This window comes from Mesocricetus auratus, unplaced genomic scaffold (genome assembly GCF_017639785.1).
Source record: "Mesocricetus auratus isolate SY011 unplaced genomic scaffold, BCM_Maur_2.0 Super-Scaffold_4256, whole genome shotgun sequence".
Taxonomy (NCBI): Eukaryota; Metazoa; Chordata; class Mammalia; order Rodentia; family Cricetidae; genus Mesocricetus; species Mesocricetus auratus.
The window spans coordinates 46,283,628-46,301,081 of record NW_024429182.1 but is presented as its reverse complement, the minus strand read 5'-3'; the positions used below and the strand labels follow the sequence as shown (position 1 = coordinate 46,301,081).

Below are 17,454 nucleotides of genomic sequence, written 5' to 3'. Positions count from 1 at the left end.
TGAAAGTCTCTTAAAGAAGTTGTCAACATATTTATCTTCAGGGAAATGAAGATTAAAACAACCCTGATATACTATCTTGCACCTGTCAGAATGGCTAAAATGAAAAACACCAATGACAGTTTATGCTGGAGAGGACATGGACAAAGGGGGAAACCCCACCAGTGCTGCTGGGAGTGCAAACTCATACATCCACTTTGGAAATTAGTATGGATATACCTCAGGGAAATTGGAATCAGTCTACCACAGGATCTAGCAATTCTACTCTTATACCCAAATATGCACATTTATACAACAAGGATATCTGTTCAACCAAGTTCATAGCAGCATTATTTGTAATTTCCAGAACTTAGAAGCAACCTAGATGCCCCTCAGCTGAAGAGTGGGTAAAGAAAATTGTAGTACATTTACCCAATGGAGCATTACTCAGTAAAAAACAAAACAAAACAATGAAATCTTAACATGCTTTTAAATGATCAATGCATATGCCTTTGATTAACCAGTTGAAAATGACAATAACGTTTATAGTTCTTGTCTTTCACTCTAGCTGCTTCACTGTCAATAGGTCTTAAGTGTGTTTGCTCTTACTTTTCCTCCTCCTAAAACGTACTTGGTATTTACTATCTTTGTATATATTTTTATATCAAGCCTAAATCTTTTTCTTTATACTAAGAGGAAATTGTAGTAAGATATCCAACCCCCAGCACTTGTAGCACTGACCATTCCTGTAGGAGTGAACCCCACAAAGCTACCCGCCCAACAGGGCGGGGTCAAGGTAGAGATAAAAGGCAGTGAAAGGAAAAGGGGCCTCCCTCTTTTCTCCTGGAAGCCAGCCAAGCTTCTAACTCCTGGTATGTGCGACTCTCTCTCTCCCTGATAAATAAATATATTTTTTCCCTATATAGCCTCGAGTATCGTTATACATTCCCATTTGGGTGAGGTCACAGTTGAATATGTAACAGGGTGATTTTTAGGTCTGGGTCTGGGCAGGTGGCTCTGTGTTTCTCTGATAGAGTCAGAGAAACCAGCCTGGGTAGATACTTGGAGTTGAACCTTAGGCCGACACCTGCCTCTTGTGTAAGTGCATTCTACCCAAATAAACTCCACTTAACCAGTACGTAGTCCAGGGAATCTTGATTCCCATGCAATAAATGTTGTTAGCCCTAATCTTGTAACCACTGACCCAAATATATTTGAGGCTACTCTGCGGAGACCAATCCATCTTTGCAATTTTCCACAAAGTTTTCTTAGTTACACATTTTGAACCTGCCATTACTAATTCTAGAGAACTCAAGAAATGTAGAAATTTGCAAAGAACCTAAATTAAATAATAAGTTAATGTAATATTCAATAAAATATCCTTCAGTTGTGCATGCTCTGCAATCCACTATCAATTTTGGAATATCCATCAGTATAGAAATAAAAAAAATCATTTTGCTTGCATGTATCTGAAAGACATTTTTGATGGGGGATGTCCTTCTGTATATATGATTCTCTCACTGGTTGATGAAGAAAACACAATTTGTCTGATAAAGTCAGGAAGATACCTGGGGCTGGGAGCAAGGAGAATTCTTTGAATGGTCGGCAAGGAAGTGCCAGAAAGATGCCATAGAGGGACAGGGAGGATAGGACATGCCAGGCATTCTCTGATAAGATAAGGTCATGTAGAAATACATGGATAAGTAGTTATTGGTTAATAATTAAGACAGAGCTAGTTAATAAGAAGCCCTAGCCATCAGCCAACAGTTTAATAATATAACAAACCTGGGTTTTCATTTGGGGCACTGGGACCTGGTGGGACAAGAAAACTGAGGTTACAAAATAACGTCATCAAAGTGGGCACGGATTTCCTTCCATGTAAAACCTGAGAAAAGCTTAAAAAGAGATTTTAGAAACAAAAGGACAAAGTATAGCACAGGTCCTTGGGAGCAGCATTTTCTCGGGTGGATTCTGATTGCTTGAGGCTCACAGGTCCTTTACAGGAGGCTTCCTGACTCAGCACCAAGCTATTCTGGAGAGTATGATGGAAATGACTACAATCCATCTGGAGGCTGTTCTCTCCTTGACTCCTGCTTGCTTTCAATATGCCAAGACTTGATGCTGCTTCAATTACTCTTTTAGTTTAAAGAAGATGGATTTAAGGCTGATGAAAAAAACTATATACAATGCAACAAATGTCAAGATTATTACTGGAAAAGGAAAGGTAAATATTCACAAATTAAAACCTACTACCAGCAAGAGCAACATGTAGCAACAGACACATACACCACATTTTAGTTCGGGAGGTATTTCAAATGTTGTCATTGGTTTCCTGAAGGAGCTTTTTGCCTTTCTTTGTTTCTCTTTTAAAATAATGTACATCTACCTTTCCTCTGAGTAGTAAATCACTCAGATCACAGATTATTGTTTCATGGGCCTTTCTAAGCATCTTACCTAAAGTAGTCCCTTCCATCTATGGTATTATCAACACAATCTGGTTTCCTTCCTCCTTGGAATCTTGCCAATATAATTTATGTTCTCATATTCTGAAATACAATTAATTAATTTTCCTATTTTTATTATTTATCTGACCTCCTCTTCCAAGAAAGATAATCACTATGCAAAAATCTGACAATGCTAGTACATCTAACTATTGAAAACCAAAGTTGCCCATAGTGTGATTCAATAAATTCATGAGATGTACTAAAAACAGTATGAGTTATTGATTTTGGATATGAGACAGGCTAACTGAACATGTATAAAAATTCATAGCATCAATAGTAAGCTAAGCATATGCATTTAAGTATGAAAGTAGAAAGAAGAAAACAAAGAAACATGTAAGAAAATTATACCTGAACTAAGAGTTCTGGAATAGTTATCAATTAAAAAAAAAGAAAATAAGAGCTTCAAAGACTAACAACTCAGTTATTGGTCAGGGGAGAGTGCTATATGGGTAAGAGTCTTTGCTGTGCAAGCATGAGTCACTGTCTTCAAAACTCTAGAACCCCCATGAAAATCTGGACATTATGTGTATAACTCTAGTGCTTTGGGATGAAAATAAAGCAGAGAAAACTACTGAATTTGAATATCATGAATGTAAACCAGGTTTCTATCAAAGGAATGAGGTATACATTGATAAAATAGTTCATACAAAATCTTGTGTGAAGGCATAAGGAACAGAAACTGACAGTATGGGGGGGTGGTGAGAGAACATAGCCAGAAAATAGCAGAGGGGAAACTTCATTAGAAATGAAAGAAAGTAAAATAATGAAAAATTCACCAAATATTATAAAAGAGATCCATGGAACAATTCTCCATAAACTCTGCTTTTCAAGAGCATTACAGTTCGTTGGACTGTAAATTTAACAGACTCATGAAGTCCATGTAATCCAACATCCTCTAAAATCGATAAGAAAACCCACTTAAGAATTTCAACATGGACATGACACTAACAATCACCAGATATCAGAGGCACACCTAGACAGCAGATCTTCAGATGCCAAGGGCAGTGTTGGGTGAGTGTACTAAAGTTCAAGAGTCAAAACTGACTATATTATCTGCTTTTATGAGCTCTCATAAGGAATCCTATCTGGAATGTAACATCAGCAAGTCTCTATTGGGTTTAAGAAAGAAGGTAAAGATATCTGCCTGTAATCCCAAGGCAGTAACTTTTATAGTGGCCATGCAGAAAAATTATTCAACTTTTGTCTTTCTCCAGTTGCATTGAATTTAAGAGGTCCCACTAGGGATTTACCTCATCTTGAGGGACTCATTAGTTTTCAAGAGATCCCATAAAGGACATTCAAAAATATAACTAGATGAGGCAAGATTGGACTTGGTAAATGTATAGAATCTATTTTCTGTTCTTGAAGAAGATACAGGTTTTCTCAATCATGACTTAAAATTAGTCTATTACATGATATTATGTTTTTGATGGATGTACTTTTTCTTTAATTCTATCCCAGACACTAATTTTAAGGATCCTCACTTTTCCTGAGTGTCAGAATATAAAGAATACTTCCTATTGTCAGGTAGAGCTTATGAAAGCAACAAATACCATCTTCTTTTCCCTCTGAATGTGGCTGTCCAAAAACCTCATGGACCTTCATTATCTCTTCTGCTGTAACAAGATTGAAGAAGTCTCTCTGAGGGAACTCCCTCAATTATCTGTGGCAGCAACATCTCAGCAGCAAAGTTAACTTGTTCTTTGGTGAGTTTCCTTTTACTACAGTGCTATTTTAATGAAATAAATTTGAAATTTGTGAGAGAGTATCTAAACAACTTCATTTCCTTGAAGTTTATTTTCTTATCATGAGAATAAAAAATTGTACAATGCTTTATAACTGACATGGATAATCATGAATATCAATATTAATTTACAGGCCACAAGTGAGAAATTCTAATATATGATATGATTTGCAATGGCAGATATAAAAAAGGGAGCTATGACAAATGGTTTAACTGTCTAGTGTCACATATCTGATAGGGCTAGGGCAAAATTTGGGTCTTCTGGGTTTTCTGCATATCCAAACACAAGCAGTCCAACTGTTTTTTGTGAAAATTTCATATCTCATGTTAAAATTTTATATAAAATCACAGTGTTTACTTCACATCAGGACTTAAAGGTTTTTTCATAATAAAATGTACTACAAATCTTTTTAAAAAGTGAATATTTTCTAAGCTGACATTTATAATTTTTACTCCTAAAGAAGGACCAAAGTTCATGTCATAAGGAAATTGTTTTGGATCAGTTCTTCAGAGTCTTTAGAATCATCTTACATGTTGTGTTCTCTTATGAAGTTAAGGTTCTCATTCATTCCATTTTATTCTGTCAATTATGCTGAAGACATTATTTAGTAGTTTATACTCAGATAATGTTTACCTGGTTATTTTATTTGCCAGTTAGCCGCAATACACTGATAGAGGGCATGATAAGCTTATCAGGAAGTGTACAAATTGCATGACTGTCAACAGAGTTGAAGAAACATGAGCATCAGGGAAACATTTGTAGTGTAAGGTGTAGAATATTGAAATCCATTACGAATATAATGGATTTACTGTGGTGCTCATCAAGAACCGTGGGATAGTTTCTAAACAGCTGAGTATCTCATCATTATCAAAATTCCTAGTATAAAAAGTACATCTAAAGTTTAATTTTTATGCTTTCTTCTGTCCATCAGTCAATTTTATCAGTCTCAATCGGAGCTCAAGTTATGTTTTCATAACTTAATAACAAATAAACACGTGATCACTGGACAGAGAAAAGTTACAGTCATTTTGGAATAAACTAATTATAAAATAACTATATTTTAGAAAAAGTTCCAAAATATGGCATCTGAAAGCTTCTTTACAGGATGTGAAATAAAAAACAAAACAAAACCAATTACTGATTCAGAAATATAAAACAAATGAAAAAGATATCCTACTGCCTTGAAGAAATTAATATAGCTGTGACCAAAATATTTATCAACTTCTCTTTGACAATAATTGGAGGCTTTCATGATCAGAGTCCCAAGAAGGCAATATAGACATTCACAATCAACCGTATTTTTTATAAGGTTGGAGTTGTCTTCGAAAATATTCTTGGGGAAGCCATAGAACATAGAGGATGAAAAATGCAAACTTTGGATTTGTAGGGGTGTAAAGTAATGCGGAAATTGTTTTAATGTAACACCCAGAAATATGTGCCCAGTGCAAAGACGTTTTAAAAGATTTTGATACTGTCCTTGATAAAGATCACTATCAGATACTCAAATATATTTCAAATATAAATTCTGATTTACATGATAATTTTGGGCTGCAGGATGACCTTGAGACGGTATGTTCTTTTTCTTTCCCCATAGTCCAGTGGATCTTACCCTCTAGGGCACGGCTACCACATAGGTTCACAGTTTGTATATCAGATATCATGCATATGAGATTCTCACACATGATTTATAATAGTAGCAAAATTATGGAGTAGCAATGAAATAATTTTATGGTTGGGTGTCTAACAACATGAGGAACTGTATTACAGGGTCACAGAATTAGGAAGGTTGAGAAGGACTGCCTTAGTCTATCAGGTGATATTCTGGCAGGCAACAGACTCCCAATACCATGCCTAGTTTCATCCATAAGAATGGTGTTGTTACATCATTTTACTGTTTTCACATGTGTGCAGTGTTGCGACCTTGGTTATGAATAAGACATAATTACCTTTGGAACTTCTCTGAACAAACTTCTACCTTTTTTGGTTTTGGTATGTGCTTGGAATTCTCCTTCTATAACCCATTCTCTGTTTTGTTTTTATTTTTTTAATCTTTTACTCGTTTTCTTATTTAAGGTTTAGGAGAGCAATACAAAGCCCTAGAAGATACAGATCTGAAGAACCTCAAACTCCAATTCAAAAAGATGAGATGAGAGAGTTAGTATCAAATGGGAAAAACCTTGCCAATGCCAGCAATGTTATAAAGTTAGAACATTTGTTATTTTACAATAGTTACAGAAACCAAGTCCAAATCCATTGTTATACATTTGAAAGCAAAGCAATGTCATGAAATATGATCAATGTGTAAATTAATTTAGCAAACAAAAACATGGACATCAAACTCAGATCTGACTATAAAATTCAATTAATCAGCACTTTACTATCCTGTCTTCTAACACTATCTGAAATGACAAGGCAAAACCAAAATTATTTCCTTCTGACATAACCACAAAGAGAAATAATGACAACTCTGCCATCTATGCAATGGCAATGCATAATATTTTCAGGTATGATCTTTCATTTTTTGAATATATGTTATTATTTCTAAGTGCTGTTCTATTTGACAGTCTGATTTCACTGAGCTTTTCTGATCTTGTGAGATTTCCATAGTGTCATTTCAAATTAATTCAGAGACTTATACCATAGATAAGCCAACCATTAATTAGCCTCTTCTCTTGTTGATCTTTGTTTATTATAATTTGCTCCATCCTATTAAAAACTATGACAAACATCCATGTTTATGTTTTATACACACTTTATCAAAACAAATTTCTAAAAGCAATATACCTTGTCAAAGGGCATTGTTTATTCATGTTTTTCATTGCACAATAGCAATTGTTTAATTATTATTAAGGATAATAATTATAGGAATTACACATGGTTTGGATATTTGGGAATATACTTGTCCCTCAACCTTGAATGCCATGAACACTTACCATTCATGCATATAGACAGTTTGCACTCAAACAGTTATATTGTCTTTTGGTTTGTGTATTTGTTTGAATACTAATGAAAATGGATTTTTATGTATTTGTCTGCCTTTAAATTTCAATTTTTAAAATGTGAAACCTTGTTGAATTATAAACTCCTATTTGTTACTAAATTTGCTTACTATTTCCTGTGCTCAAAGAGATTTTGCATTCTTTTGCTGAGAGTATTACTTCTGTCCACCCCAGCTCTGGTCTGCTGGAGTCTGTGGGGGGACTGGTCCTGCAGAACCAAAGCTGAAAGATCTCCATGATTCAGGGCAACAGCAGGATAATCAAGAAGAATTCCAGGGAGGTCCCAGCGTTGATAGTGTAGCAGAAAACTGGGGGCCTCAAACCAGACCAATGACTTGTTGCAGTGAACACTTTCAAGCAGAGATAGAAGGGTATACTGCATGACACACTGTGTCATGCTACAGCACTCATGACCAGATTTTTTTCCTCCTTTTTTTGATTGTACTTTTTGTCATCTTCTCTTTATTCTCATAAATTGCATTTTATTTCATTTTGGGTGGGAGGTTGCAAGGACATAAGGAAGATATGAAGGGACAGGAAAATGAACTGGATGGAGATGCATGATGCAAAAGACAAGAAGAATAAAGAAAAAGAAATTTTGTATATATATGTATATATATGCATATATAATATGCACATTGAGATATGAAAATAATGTGTACTAGCTTTTAGCTTTTTTATTTTTACTTTATTAATTTTATATGTCTTTGAATATTTTTTCTGTTTACATATGCTAAAAAACATATTCTCCCAGAAGTAAAATTTATTTTGATTATATTGAAATTTAATGTATGTTTGCATTCTATTTGTATTAAAACATGAGCATATATTTATGATAATAAGTGTATGTTTCATCATCGGAAACAATTCAATTTGCATAAATTCAGAATTCTTGTATCATTCTCATTATATATATAAAATTTTTAGGCATGTCATTAAAAATATTTCAGCCTTTACTGAATTTAGCAGATTAAGGAGAATTTAGAAAACTATTCCAGAACAATGTACTTGTTTTGAACATCTGCTTAACAGCTGGAGTAATGAAAGTCAACACAGCAGTAGCTGTCTTTTACACTGATCCCTATGATGCACACACAAACTCTAGGAAGGATTAGCCACTATTAAGACTTGCTTTCTCTTTCCAGAGAGATTTCCTCTACTACAGGAAAGATTTTAGAGCTCTTAATCACATCAGCTAAAATATTTGGGAATTTTTAGTACTGATTCAACTTAATATAAATTCCATGGAGAATACCATCTTTTGGCAGGTGACATTAACATGTTATGACAAAGTCTCTTGGTAAGTCAGTGAACACATTTAACCCCCAAATGATATTGTGTCAGTATTCTGTGATGAATTCAGCTGAATCTATTTACAGAATTGAATAGTTGGTAAAGCCTGAGCTCAACCTGTGAAGGTGTTTGTAAATTTTGTGATGGATAATATGTAAATTTATCTAAATTTTGGCAGTTCACATTTTTATTACTTTAATTTTAAATAGCTTGCTTCACATGTCAATCCCAGTTCCTTCTCTCACTACTCCTCCTGCACCCTCCCACTACCCCACTAGCCTTCCACCCTATCTCCACTTCTTTCCACATAGGGGATATCCAGAGTCTGTCATTTCACTCAGGGAAGGGTCCAGGCCCTGCCCTAAGAGTCCAAGCTGAGAGAGCATCCCTCTTTGTGTTATGGACACACGAAGTCCTTTTGTATGCCAGGGATAAACACTTATCTACTGCCCAGGGCTCCTTAGGTTGCCCAGGCCTCCTAACTGACTCTCACACTCAGGGGGTCTGGATCAGTCCCATTCTGGCCTCCCAGCTATCTGTCTGGAGTTCAAGAGCTCCCCCTTGTTCAGACCAGCTGTCTCTGCTGGTTTTGCCAGCCCATTCTTTGCCAATTTGCTCATCGCTCCTCTCTCTCTGTCACTGGGTTCCATGGGTTCAGTTCAGTGTTTAAATGTGGGTGTTTGCCTCTGCTTCCATCAGTCACTGGATGAAGGATCTAGGATGGCATATAGTGTAGACATCAAGTTCATTATCAGGAATGGGCATTCGAGGTGGTCTCTCCACTATTCTTAGATTTTGTTGACTATAAAAGTCAGCTAAAGCAAGATCCTTTTTAAAAATGCATCATGTATTAGTTTATTTTGGAGTGTGAAGCCATAGTCTTATCAAATATTAATATAAAATTATACAAAATATTATAAATGTTGCCTTTTGGGCTTTCTAGTTGTCTGATTCATGCATATTTGACAGCAATATCTATTAACCTAACTATCAAATATTTCTAAAGCATCAGACTGTTATTATTCATTTAATAATTTTATAGACACAGCCATAGTTTTAAATATGCTTATATGTATATACTATCAATAACCATGATATAACCTCTTTTGTGAAATGTTGGGGTGGTCTATAAGCACACAAGACATAGCAGGATTTAGCAATACTCAGATATAGTGAAAGAGCAAGCTATGTGTTTCACAGTCAAAGGCAGAATGTAGCATGATATTGGAAGAGAATATAGAATAGTTTCTGTTCATACCAGTTAAGTGTGTGTGTTGGTTAAGAAGTTCTCCATTGTATTTCATTTCAGAATATTCATCATTGTGGTATGTTAATGTCCTAATTTTTCTAAATGGATCCTGTTATGTCAGTCAGTCAGTAATTTCTGCTTTGGTATTTTCTGTCTTTTTGCATTGAATAGATAAATCATAATAATAAAAGTGACATGGGACTTTCATTATACATAACCTTGGCTCTGTGTGTGTGTCTGTGTGTGTGTGTGTGTGTGTGTTAAATTTGAGTGTGATTGTCTGTCTCTAAGAGAGATTAAATCTATTTTAATTTATTTGCATCAGTGAAACAGTCACAGTTCTTTTATTTCAAGAAATTTTGTTCTGCATTTTTATGACCATTCTTTTTCATTTCAGTCATTTTCTCACTGTTATATTATCAACTCCAGAGCTTTCATTTATTAATAATTTGAGTCTTAGACCATGTACAGTTATTCTGAGATAAATTTTCCTAGTTATTGATGAAATATTTTCTGAATCTTTTTCAGTTAAAATGACTTTTGCATATTTTATTTCTCCTGTATATGTCAAATTAAATATTTAATGTATATATTTATTTTACTTTTGTGGATCATATTATTATATTAATCATGTGCATACTTTAAGATAGATATATGTTTAATATTTAGTATACTTCATTATTTCTGTTATATGTTTTGTACATCACAACTTTTGCATTAACCGGTTGATTTTAATGCATACTTTAGATATGATTATATGAAATAATAATTTGAATTATACTTTACTAGTCTGGGGTTATTTATTCTAATTAATCATCCAACTTTTTGAGGAGATTTTTAAAATTTTATTTAAAAATATATACATTGTCCTGCTTTTGTATATCTCAGTCTTCTCTTTTTTAAAAATACACACTACTACAGCTGAATATAGAATTTCTCGTATTTTTTCCTTTAAACTCCTACATAATTGTTTCTTTATATTTTAAAAAGGGAAATTGAAATCAAAATATAAAATCTTTAACATAGTTATTTTCTAATTTCTTATGCACAAACATCTCTTTTTTTCACCACATAATAATTTTCATGTGGAATTCAAGTTTGTTCCTGAATATTTTGGTTATTTGCAGCAATTTATATCTTAGGTATCACTACTTTAATCTCAACACAATTATTTAGTTCCTCATTATGCACATTTTTTAAATTAATTTTAATTTAAATTAAAAACAATCTTATTTTACATACCAATCCCAGGTCTCCCTCCTCTTCTCTCATTACCCCCAGCAACCTTCCTTCCCACCCCCATATACTACTCAGGGAGGGTGAGGTCTCCCAAGGGGGATCATCAAAGTCTGTCAAATATTTGGGTCAAGACCTATGCCCTCTCCTGTGTATCTAGGCTGAGACAGTATCCCTCTATAGGGAATGGGCTCCCAAAGCCCATTCATCATGCAAATTTTTGTCAGGGACCAAAAGCTTTGGTTAACAATGGGAAACACAGAAAACAATGTTCAGCAAGGGAAATATATGAAAAGCATGTATTATAAAAGACGGAGTTAATTGTTGTTGCCTATTTCCTTACAGAGTAGAAAATATTGGACTGTAAATGAATGACTCATGAAAATGAGAGTGTGGTCATAAAGTAGAACGTGATAAAGCTACAAAAAGAACATATATTAGCACACAGAAGAGAAAGAGCAGCTGAGAAAACTTTTTAGATATGATGTGGAAGCCAAGTGCAACAAAGTATATCCATTGTCAGTTACATACACAAATTGAAACATAAGCATCATTGATAAAAAGTAAGAGTGCTGACAACTCTGATAGATAATAATGAAAAGTACTTACATATAATTTGTAATATTCATCTTGGTAATGAGTGAGCAAAATTTAACTAGGATTCATTCCTACCGTCTATGAATTATGTGGATAAGAATATATACCAAAAATATGAAGATTGCATCTGTTCACATAATTTTAAATACACCAACACACTTTTCAATATATTTTCTTTTACGAAAACACAAAAAATTAGCACTTGTCAATAATTTAGCTAAAGTGTTAAAATAAAAAAAAACAAAGGTATTAAACCAGAAGCACCCACAGCCTTTGGTCTTGGAGATTTGTCCATAGATAAGCATTTTCGTCATTCATGAAGATTTCTAAGACAAAACACTAAGAGTTATTTCTGTGAATTCCTTCCTTGTTCTTGCAGAAGACATGCTGGCTGTGAAACCTAACCTCAACCAATCTGAGACCCCTGAGTTCGTGTTCCGTGTGTTCACCAGTGTCCCTGAACTCCAGGTGCTCCTCTTCACTCTCTTCCTGCTGCTCTATCTGATGATCCTCTGTGGCAACACTGCTATCATCTGGGTGGTCTGCACGCACAGCTCCCTGCGCACGCCCATGTATTTTTTCCTGGGCAGTCTGTCTCTCCTGGAAATCTGCTACACCACAGATGTGGTGCCCTTGATGCTCTCCAACATATTGGGATTCCAGAAGCCCATATCCCCTGCTGGTTGTGGAACACAAATGTTCTTCTTCCTTACTTTAGGCGGCACTGACTGCTTTCTCTTGGCAATCATGGCCTACGACCGGTATGTGGCCATCTGCCACCCTCTGCACTACAGCCTCATCATGACCCGGAAGCTGTGCCTCCAGATGGTAATAGGATCCTTGAACTTGGCTCTATTCCTTTCCCTGCAGCTCACTGCCTTAATTTTCACCCTGCCCTTCTGTGGACATCACAGGGAAATCAACCACTTCCTCTGTGATGTGCCCCCGGTCCTGCGCCTGGCCTGTGCTGACATCCATGTGCACCAGGCTGTCCTCTACGTTGTGGGCATCCTGGTGCTGACAGTCCCATTCTTACTTATCTTCATTTCCTATGTATTCATTGTGTCCACCATCCTGCGCATGCGCTCTGCAGAGGGCCGCCAGCGGGCCTTTTCCACCTGTTCCTCCCATCTCACTGTTGTGTTGCTACAGTATCGTGGTTGTAGCCTGGTTTACCTGAGGCCCCGCTCCAGTACCTCAGATGATGAAGACCGCCAAATCGCCCTCGTCTACACGTTTGTGACGCCATTACTCAACCCTTTGATTTACACCCTTCGAAATAAAGATGTCAAAGGTGCGTTGAGGAGCTCCATCTTCCACAAAGCCACTTTTCATTGGAACTAAGGGCTGCTGCTTTGCAAGGGACTTGAATGGGTGTCTGATAGTTAAATCAATCAACTGAATATGAATATTTATTATTTACTTTAGTAAAATTCACGTTTCACTTTCATTTTACTATGTACCCCGCTGATACCTATATTAATTATTTTGAATTTATTGACTGTTTTTAAATTTTGGGATGAGTAAAAGAAATTAGAAATGTTGCAATTACACAATCTCCAAACAGAAAAAAATTCCAGAAAATAATGAATGCTAAGAGACAGACAGAGAGTGCCCAATTGACTTAGAGTGTTTTCCTCTGGACTTAACTTTTATAAAGAAAAGAATAGTGATAAATTGTATTATTTTTTAATGAGATTCCCAGTTTACCCATGACATTGGCTTTCTTGGCAACCTCACATACGTGCTGCTGTCTGTTTACATGAATCCTCCTGAGGAGACCGAGATGTTCATTCTATAAAAGGGGATTACTTACAATACATATTTTCCAAAATAAAATTTTATGTGATTGATAAGAAGATATAGTCATCAATTGTTTTTTAATGTAAGGGTTTCCTTTGTGTCAGATGTTTCATGGTGACTTCATTTTCTTCTGCTAGTAAAGAAATAGGAGTTAGCTTCCACTAGTCAATGCCTATGTACAATTAGGTCAGTGAATCAAGCCCTAACCCTTGTGGGTGCCAGCAGGAAGCCTCTGTGCTGGAAATTTTAGCATCAAAGTTTGTTCTTCTACTCTCCTCTCCAGTTCCTTTCTTTTGTGATGACTCTTGGTCCTGAATGCGCTCAGCTCCTCTTCCTCCCACCATATACATATATATGTCAGGAATTTCTGTTGTTCATAGTAAATTCTCTCTATTCAGTCTCCTCCTGTATCCCAAATAATAGTGCCCACCAAGAGTTATCCTCTCCCAATACAGTTGTGGAAGTGCACTAAGTCCAGGCCATAAAGATGGAGGGAATGAGACTTTCTATCCATGTACATTAGAGCTGGCCAAAGAAATTTGATGAATACCCTCAATATCATAGAAATGTGTCTAGCAAAGATCCTGTAATATTTCTGTTCTTTGTGTTTATAAATCACTGGTGTATAGCAAAAATACTTTTAAGTAAATAACGTGGAAGCAAGAGATCCAAATTAATCCAGTATTGGTACAATGAGAGACAGAAGTTATAGAATTTAAGTTTAATCAAATACTTTACATAGCAGACAGAGTCTTGTAAACTGACAAGACAAAATTATATAAGGTGAAATGGAGGAGTAAAATTCTGTGGGTTAAGGAATTATCCTTCTGGACCAGGTGAGTAAGGACACTACAGATGCCATGGCAGGCAGAGAAATAATTCTAAAAGAGATATAAATGAAAATTAAATTCAGGACAACATCATAACGCTGCATCAAACATCTAAAGAGTCAGCTGTTAGGCAGTTTATTATCAACACATTAAACACAACGCAATCTGATATTTTTGTTGAAATATTAGTCTCTCTATTGTTTTTCCTTCCAAATAAAATTGTAAGACTGAAATTCAAACCTCAGTTTCTATTTTCCAGAAGAGTCATTTGTAATAAACTCTAATGAAATACTTCCTTTTAAATATCAGTCATAGCCCAGTCAACAAAAGATTCTATCTTTATCAATGTTTCCTTATTGCTATGTAGAGACACATAGCTGGTTAGCTAGCTGGATTGATTTATAGATGCTTCTTTTATATTACTTCATGACTTAAATTTTAGACATAGATTCATGTGATTTACATTTGTCATATCAGCTGTGGACATTTAATAGTTGATTGCTCCCTATGGAGCACACAGTGAATGTTTCTTTTTGAATGATAATTGCATATTTTATAAGGTTAATATAATATTGGAAGAAAAATAGTAATTTTGGCAGCATCTCTGGCTATGCAGTATTTCTTTTTCTCATGTATTTCTAGGAAATGCTCCATGCTTCTTTGTGTATTGCAATTCATTCAGTTTATTTAAATATGCCCAATACAATATTATAACTCACATTTTATTTATTCACTTTGCATGCAACACACCAGCTTGCATCATGTGGGTATTTGTTTCTTGGACATGTATACCCCACCACACATGGTGAAAGGAACATTGGAGAAAAGGGAGCCGAAAGACTGGAAATATCCACAGATTGGAGAGAACTTTTGCAAAACTGTGTCTTATGAAAATGACATTGTATTGCACTCCTGAACTCACAGTGTTTGTTGCTGCCTGGTTAAGATCAAGGCAACAAATATTTCACAAAGTTGGGGCAAGGGTGAATATAATTACAAACCTAGGTACGGAACTTTAGCAGTGGGAAGTTGTTGTTTTAAGGACAGTTTATTTTGTTCAGGAAAAGGACTTCTGTTTGAATACACATGCTCCTGTGGATGACTTTCATCATAAACACATGGACAACAATGATTGGAATCATTAGACTCAGCATGGTTCCCAGAATCTCTGATCCTGGGCTATGGCTTCTAATATATGTCTCCAGAATAGGCTATTCACTGTCAACTTTGGTTTTAAAAAAAGCTTATGGCTATTGAATCAGTGGTGATTAATTTATTAATTAAATGTGGCTTTTAATTACTTCATTAATTAAATGTAGAAAAGTACATTTTCCTCTAGAAATGACATGTTATTGGATAATAATCATTGGCAGAGAGATCCCCCTCAACTCTGTGTGTATTTATTTAATAGTCCTCTCCACTATCTCTAGGGAAAAGCAAAAAAGGAACACTCAAAATGCTCCTTTCTTCTTGAGAACATAACACACACACAAGTAACAATTCATATGCTTTAAAAATAATAGATAACTATACCACCCAGAGGAAGACACATGTAGGAACAACACTGAAGGGGGAAACAGGAAAAATCAGAGCTGTCTGTCTATTCAACATTCATCTTAATGAAACTACAACTTGAAAATCATTCTTCATCCTGAGGAAAACACTTCTAGGATATTGACCCTAAGGACTTGGGAGAAGTCAAAAGTCTAATATTAGTCTAGAAATCTAGTTCAGTTGTCTCTTTTGCTTATGGAAGATCTGACAAGCTTTGGATAGCTGCTTTCTGAGTCCACCTATCAATTTCGTTAAGCCCATGAAGACTGTAGAGTGTGGGTTCTCGCAATGATATGACATTTTGTCACCATTGAAAGTTCTGAGAGATTACTGATTGCCATTCATTTTTCCTGTCAGGCTTGCTTAACACTGTACTTAATTGATAGATATCAACAGGAGAGACATGACACATTTACAAAATATTTTTAGAGGCTGACTGGGATAGAACAGTGAGGAAATGTATGCCTAAGGATAATAGTATATGCTAATTCCAATTCTAGTCAGTCACAATTCTGTCCAGGGCTAAGGAAACACAGGGTCCTTTTGTACTGGTATATGCAGATTGTTGCCTACTCTTTCTTTCACTTAACATGAAGACTTTCCTCAGCACATGGATCACTGTCTCTGTCATCTTAGCCAAACATCTCAGGAAGAGAACAGAACTGCTATTCCATTTCCACTGCCATTCTATTTGCAAGAATTCTAATAGTGGTGATTGACCACCACCAAGAGACAGCAAACTGAGGATCAGAGAATTGAAAAAGGAGTTCAATCAACAATTTTTACTCTTAATATTTGTGTCCCAGTAATTTACAAGGACATTCACCCTTGTCAAGTTGAGCCACAGAGATAAGTGAATTAATTTCTAGGCCAACATGCGACTTTTGACTCCTCCAAAGTCTTGAGGGAAAATACACTGAGAGTGTTTCTTCAAGATGGAGAGTGATTTTCATATTATAGAATTGAATGGAGAATAAGCAGTTACCTCTGACTTTTTCTTTTTTCCTCCCCAGTGCAGTTCCTGCATTGTGATTTCCTTTTTATTATTTAGTTGTTTTTTTGCTTTTTAGAGTAAATTAATTATTGTCTGTGTGTTTCTTATGTTCCCAGGGAGATAGAAGCATTTTGCATGTTCCTTCTTTGTTTTTCCCTAGAGAAGAATAGTGAATAGATACCAAGAGAAATGAGGTAAATTTATGTGCCCATGTTTTTATGGCATATCTCTTAAGTTTTAGTAGTTCCATATCATTTCTAATTTCATAAATCCATTTTTGCTGCACTAAACATCCATTTTCAAGTGTTGAAATTCAAACACAGCCTAATTTACAACTTTCTTGTCATGTCCAGTTCAAAGCTCATTTCTAAATTGCAGGAAGGCAGGGACTCTGGCTCTTTATCACATTCTTTTGCACAATTGATTTATTATTAACGTTCATTGGTCCAGTTTCTAGAATCTACAAATTAGAAATTTCTGTGGAAAAGGCAATATACTTGAAAATATCTCTCTTTTTAAAAATGAATTTTTATTTAAATTGAAAACAGTTTTATTTTATGTACCAATTCCAGCTCCCTCTCTCTCCAATCCTCCCATTGCCCCAACCATCTCTGCATCCCAGCTCCCATCCATTCTTTTTGAACGGTGAGGCCTCCCATGGGGAATCATCAAAT

At 35.4% G+C, this 17,454-nt stretch overlaps 1 protein-coding gene across 1 annotated transcript; it reads left to right on the top strand.

Annotated features, from left to right (window-relative positions):
- Positions 1–11,983: 11,983 nt before the first annotated feature.
- LOC121133857 (olfactory receptor 10Q1-like) lies at positions 11,984–12,943 on the top strand. Its single transcript, XM_040730990.1, has one exon. It carries the CDS (start codon positions 11,984–11,986, stop codon positions 12,941–12,943), a length of 960 nt encoding a protein of 319 aa, XP_040586924.1.
- Positions 12,944–17,454: the final 4,511 nt, after the last annotated feature.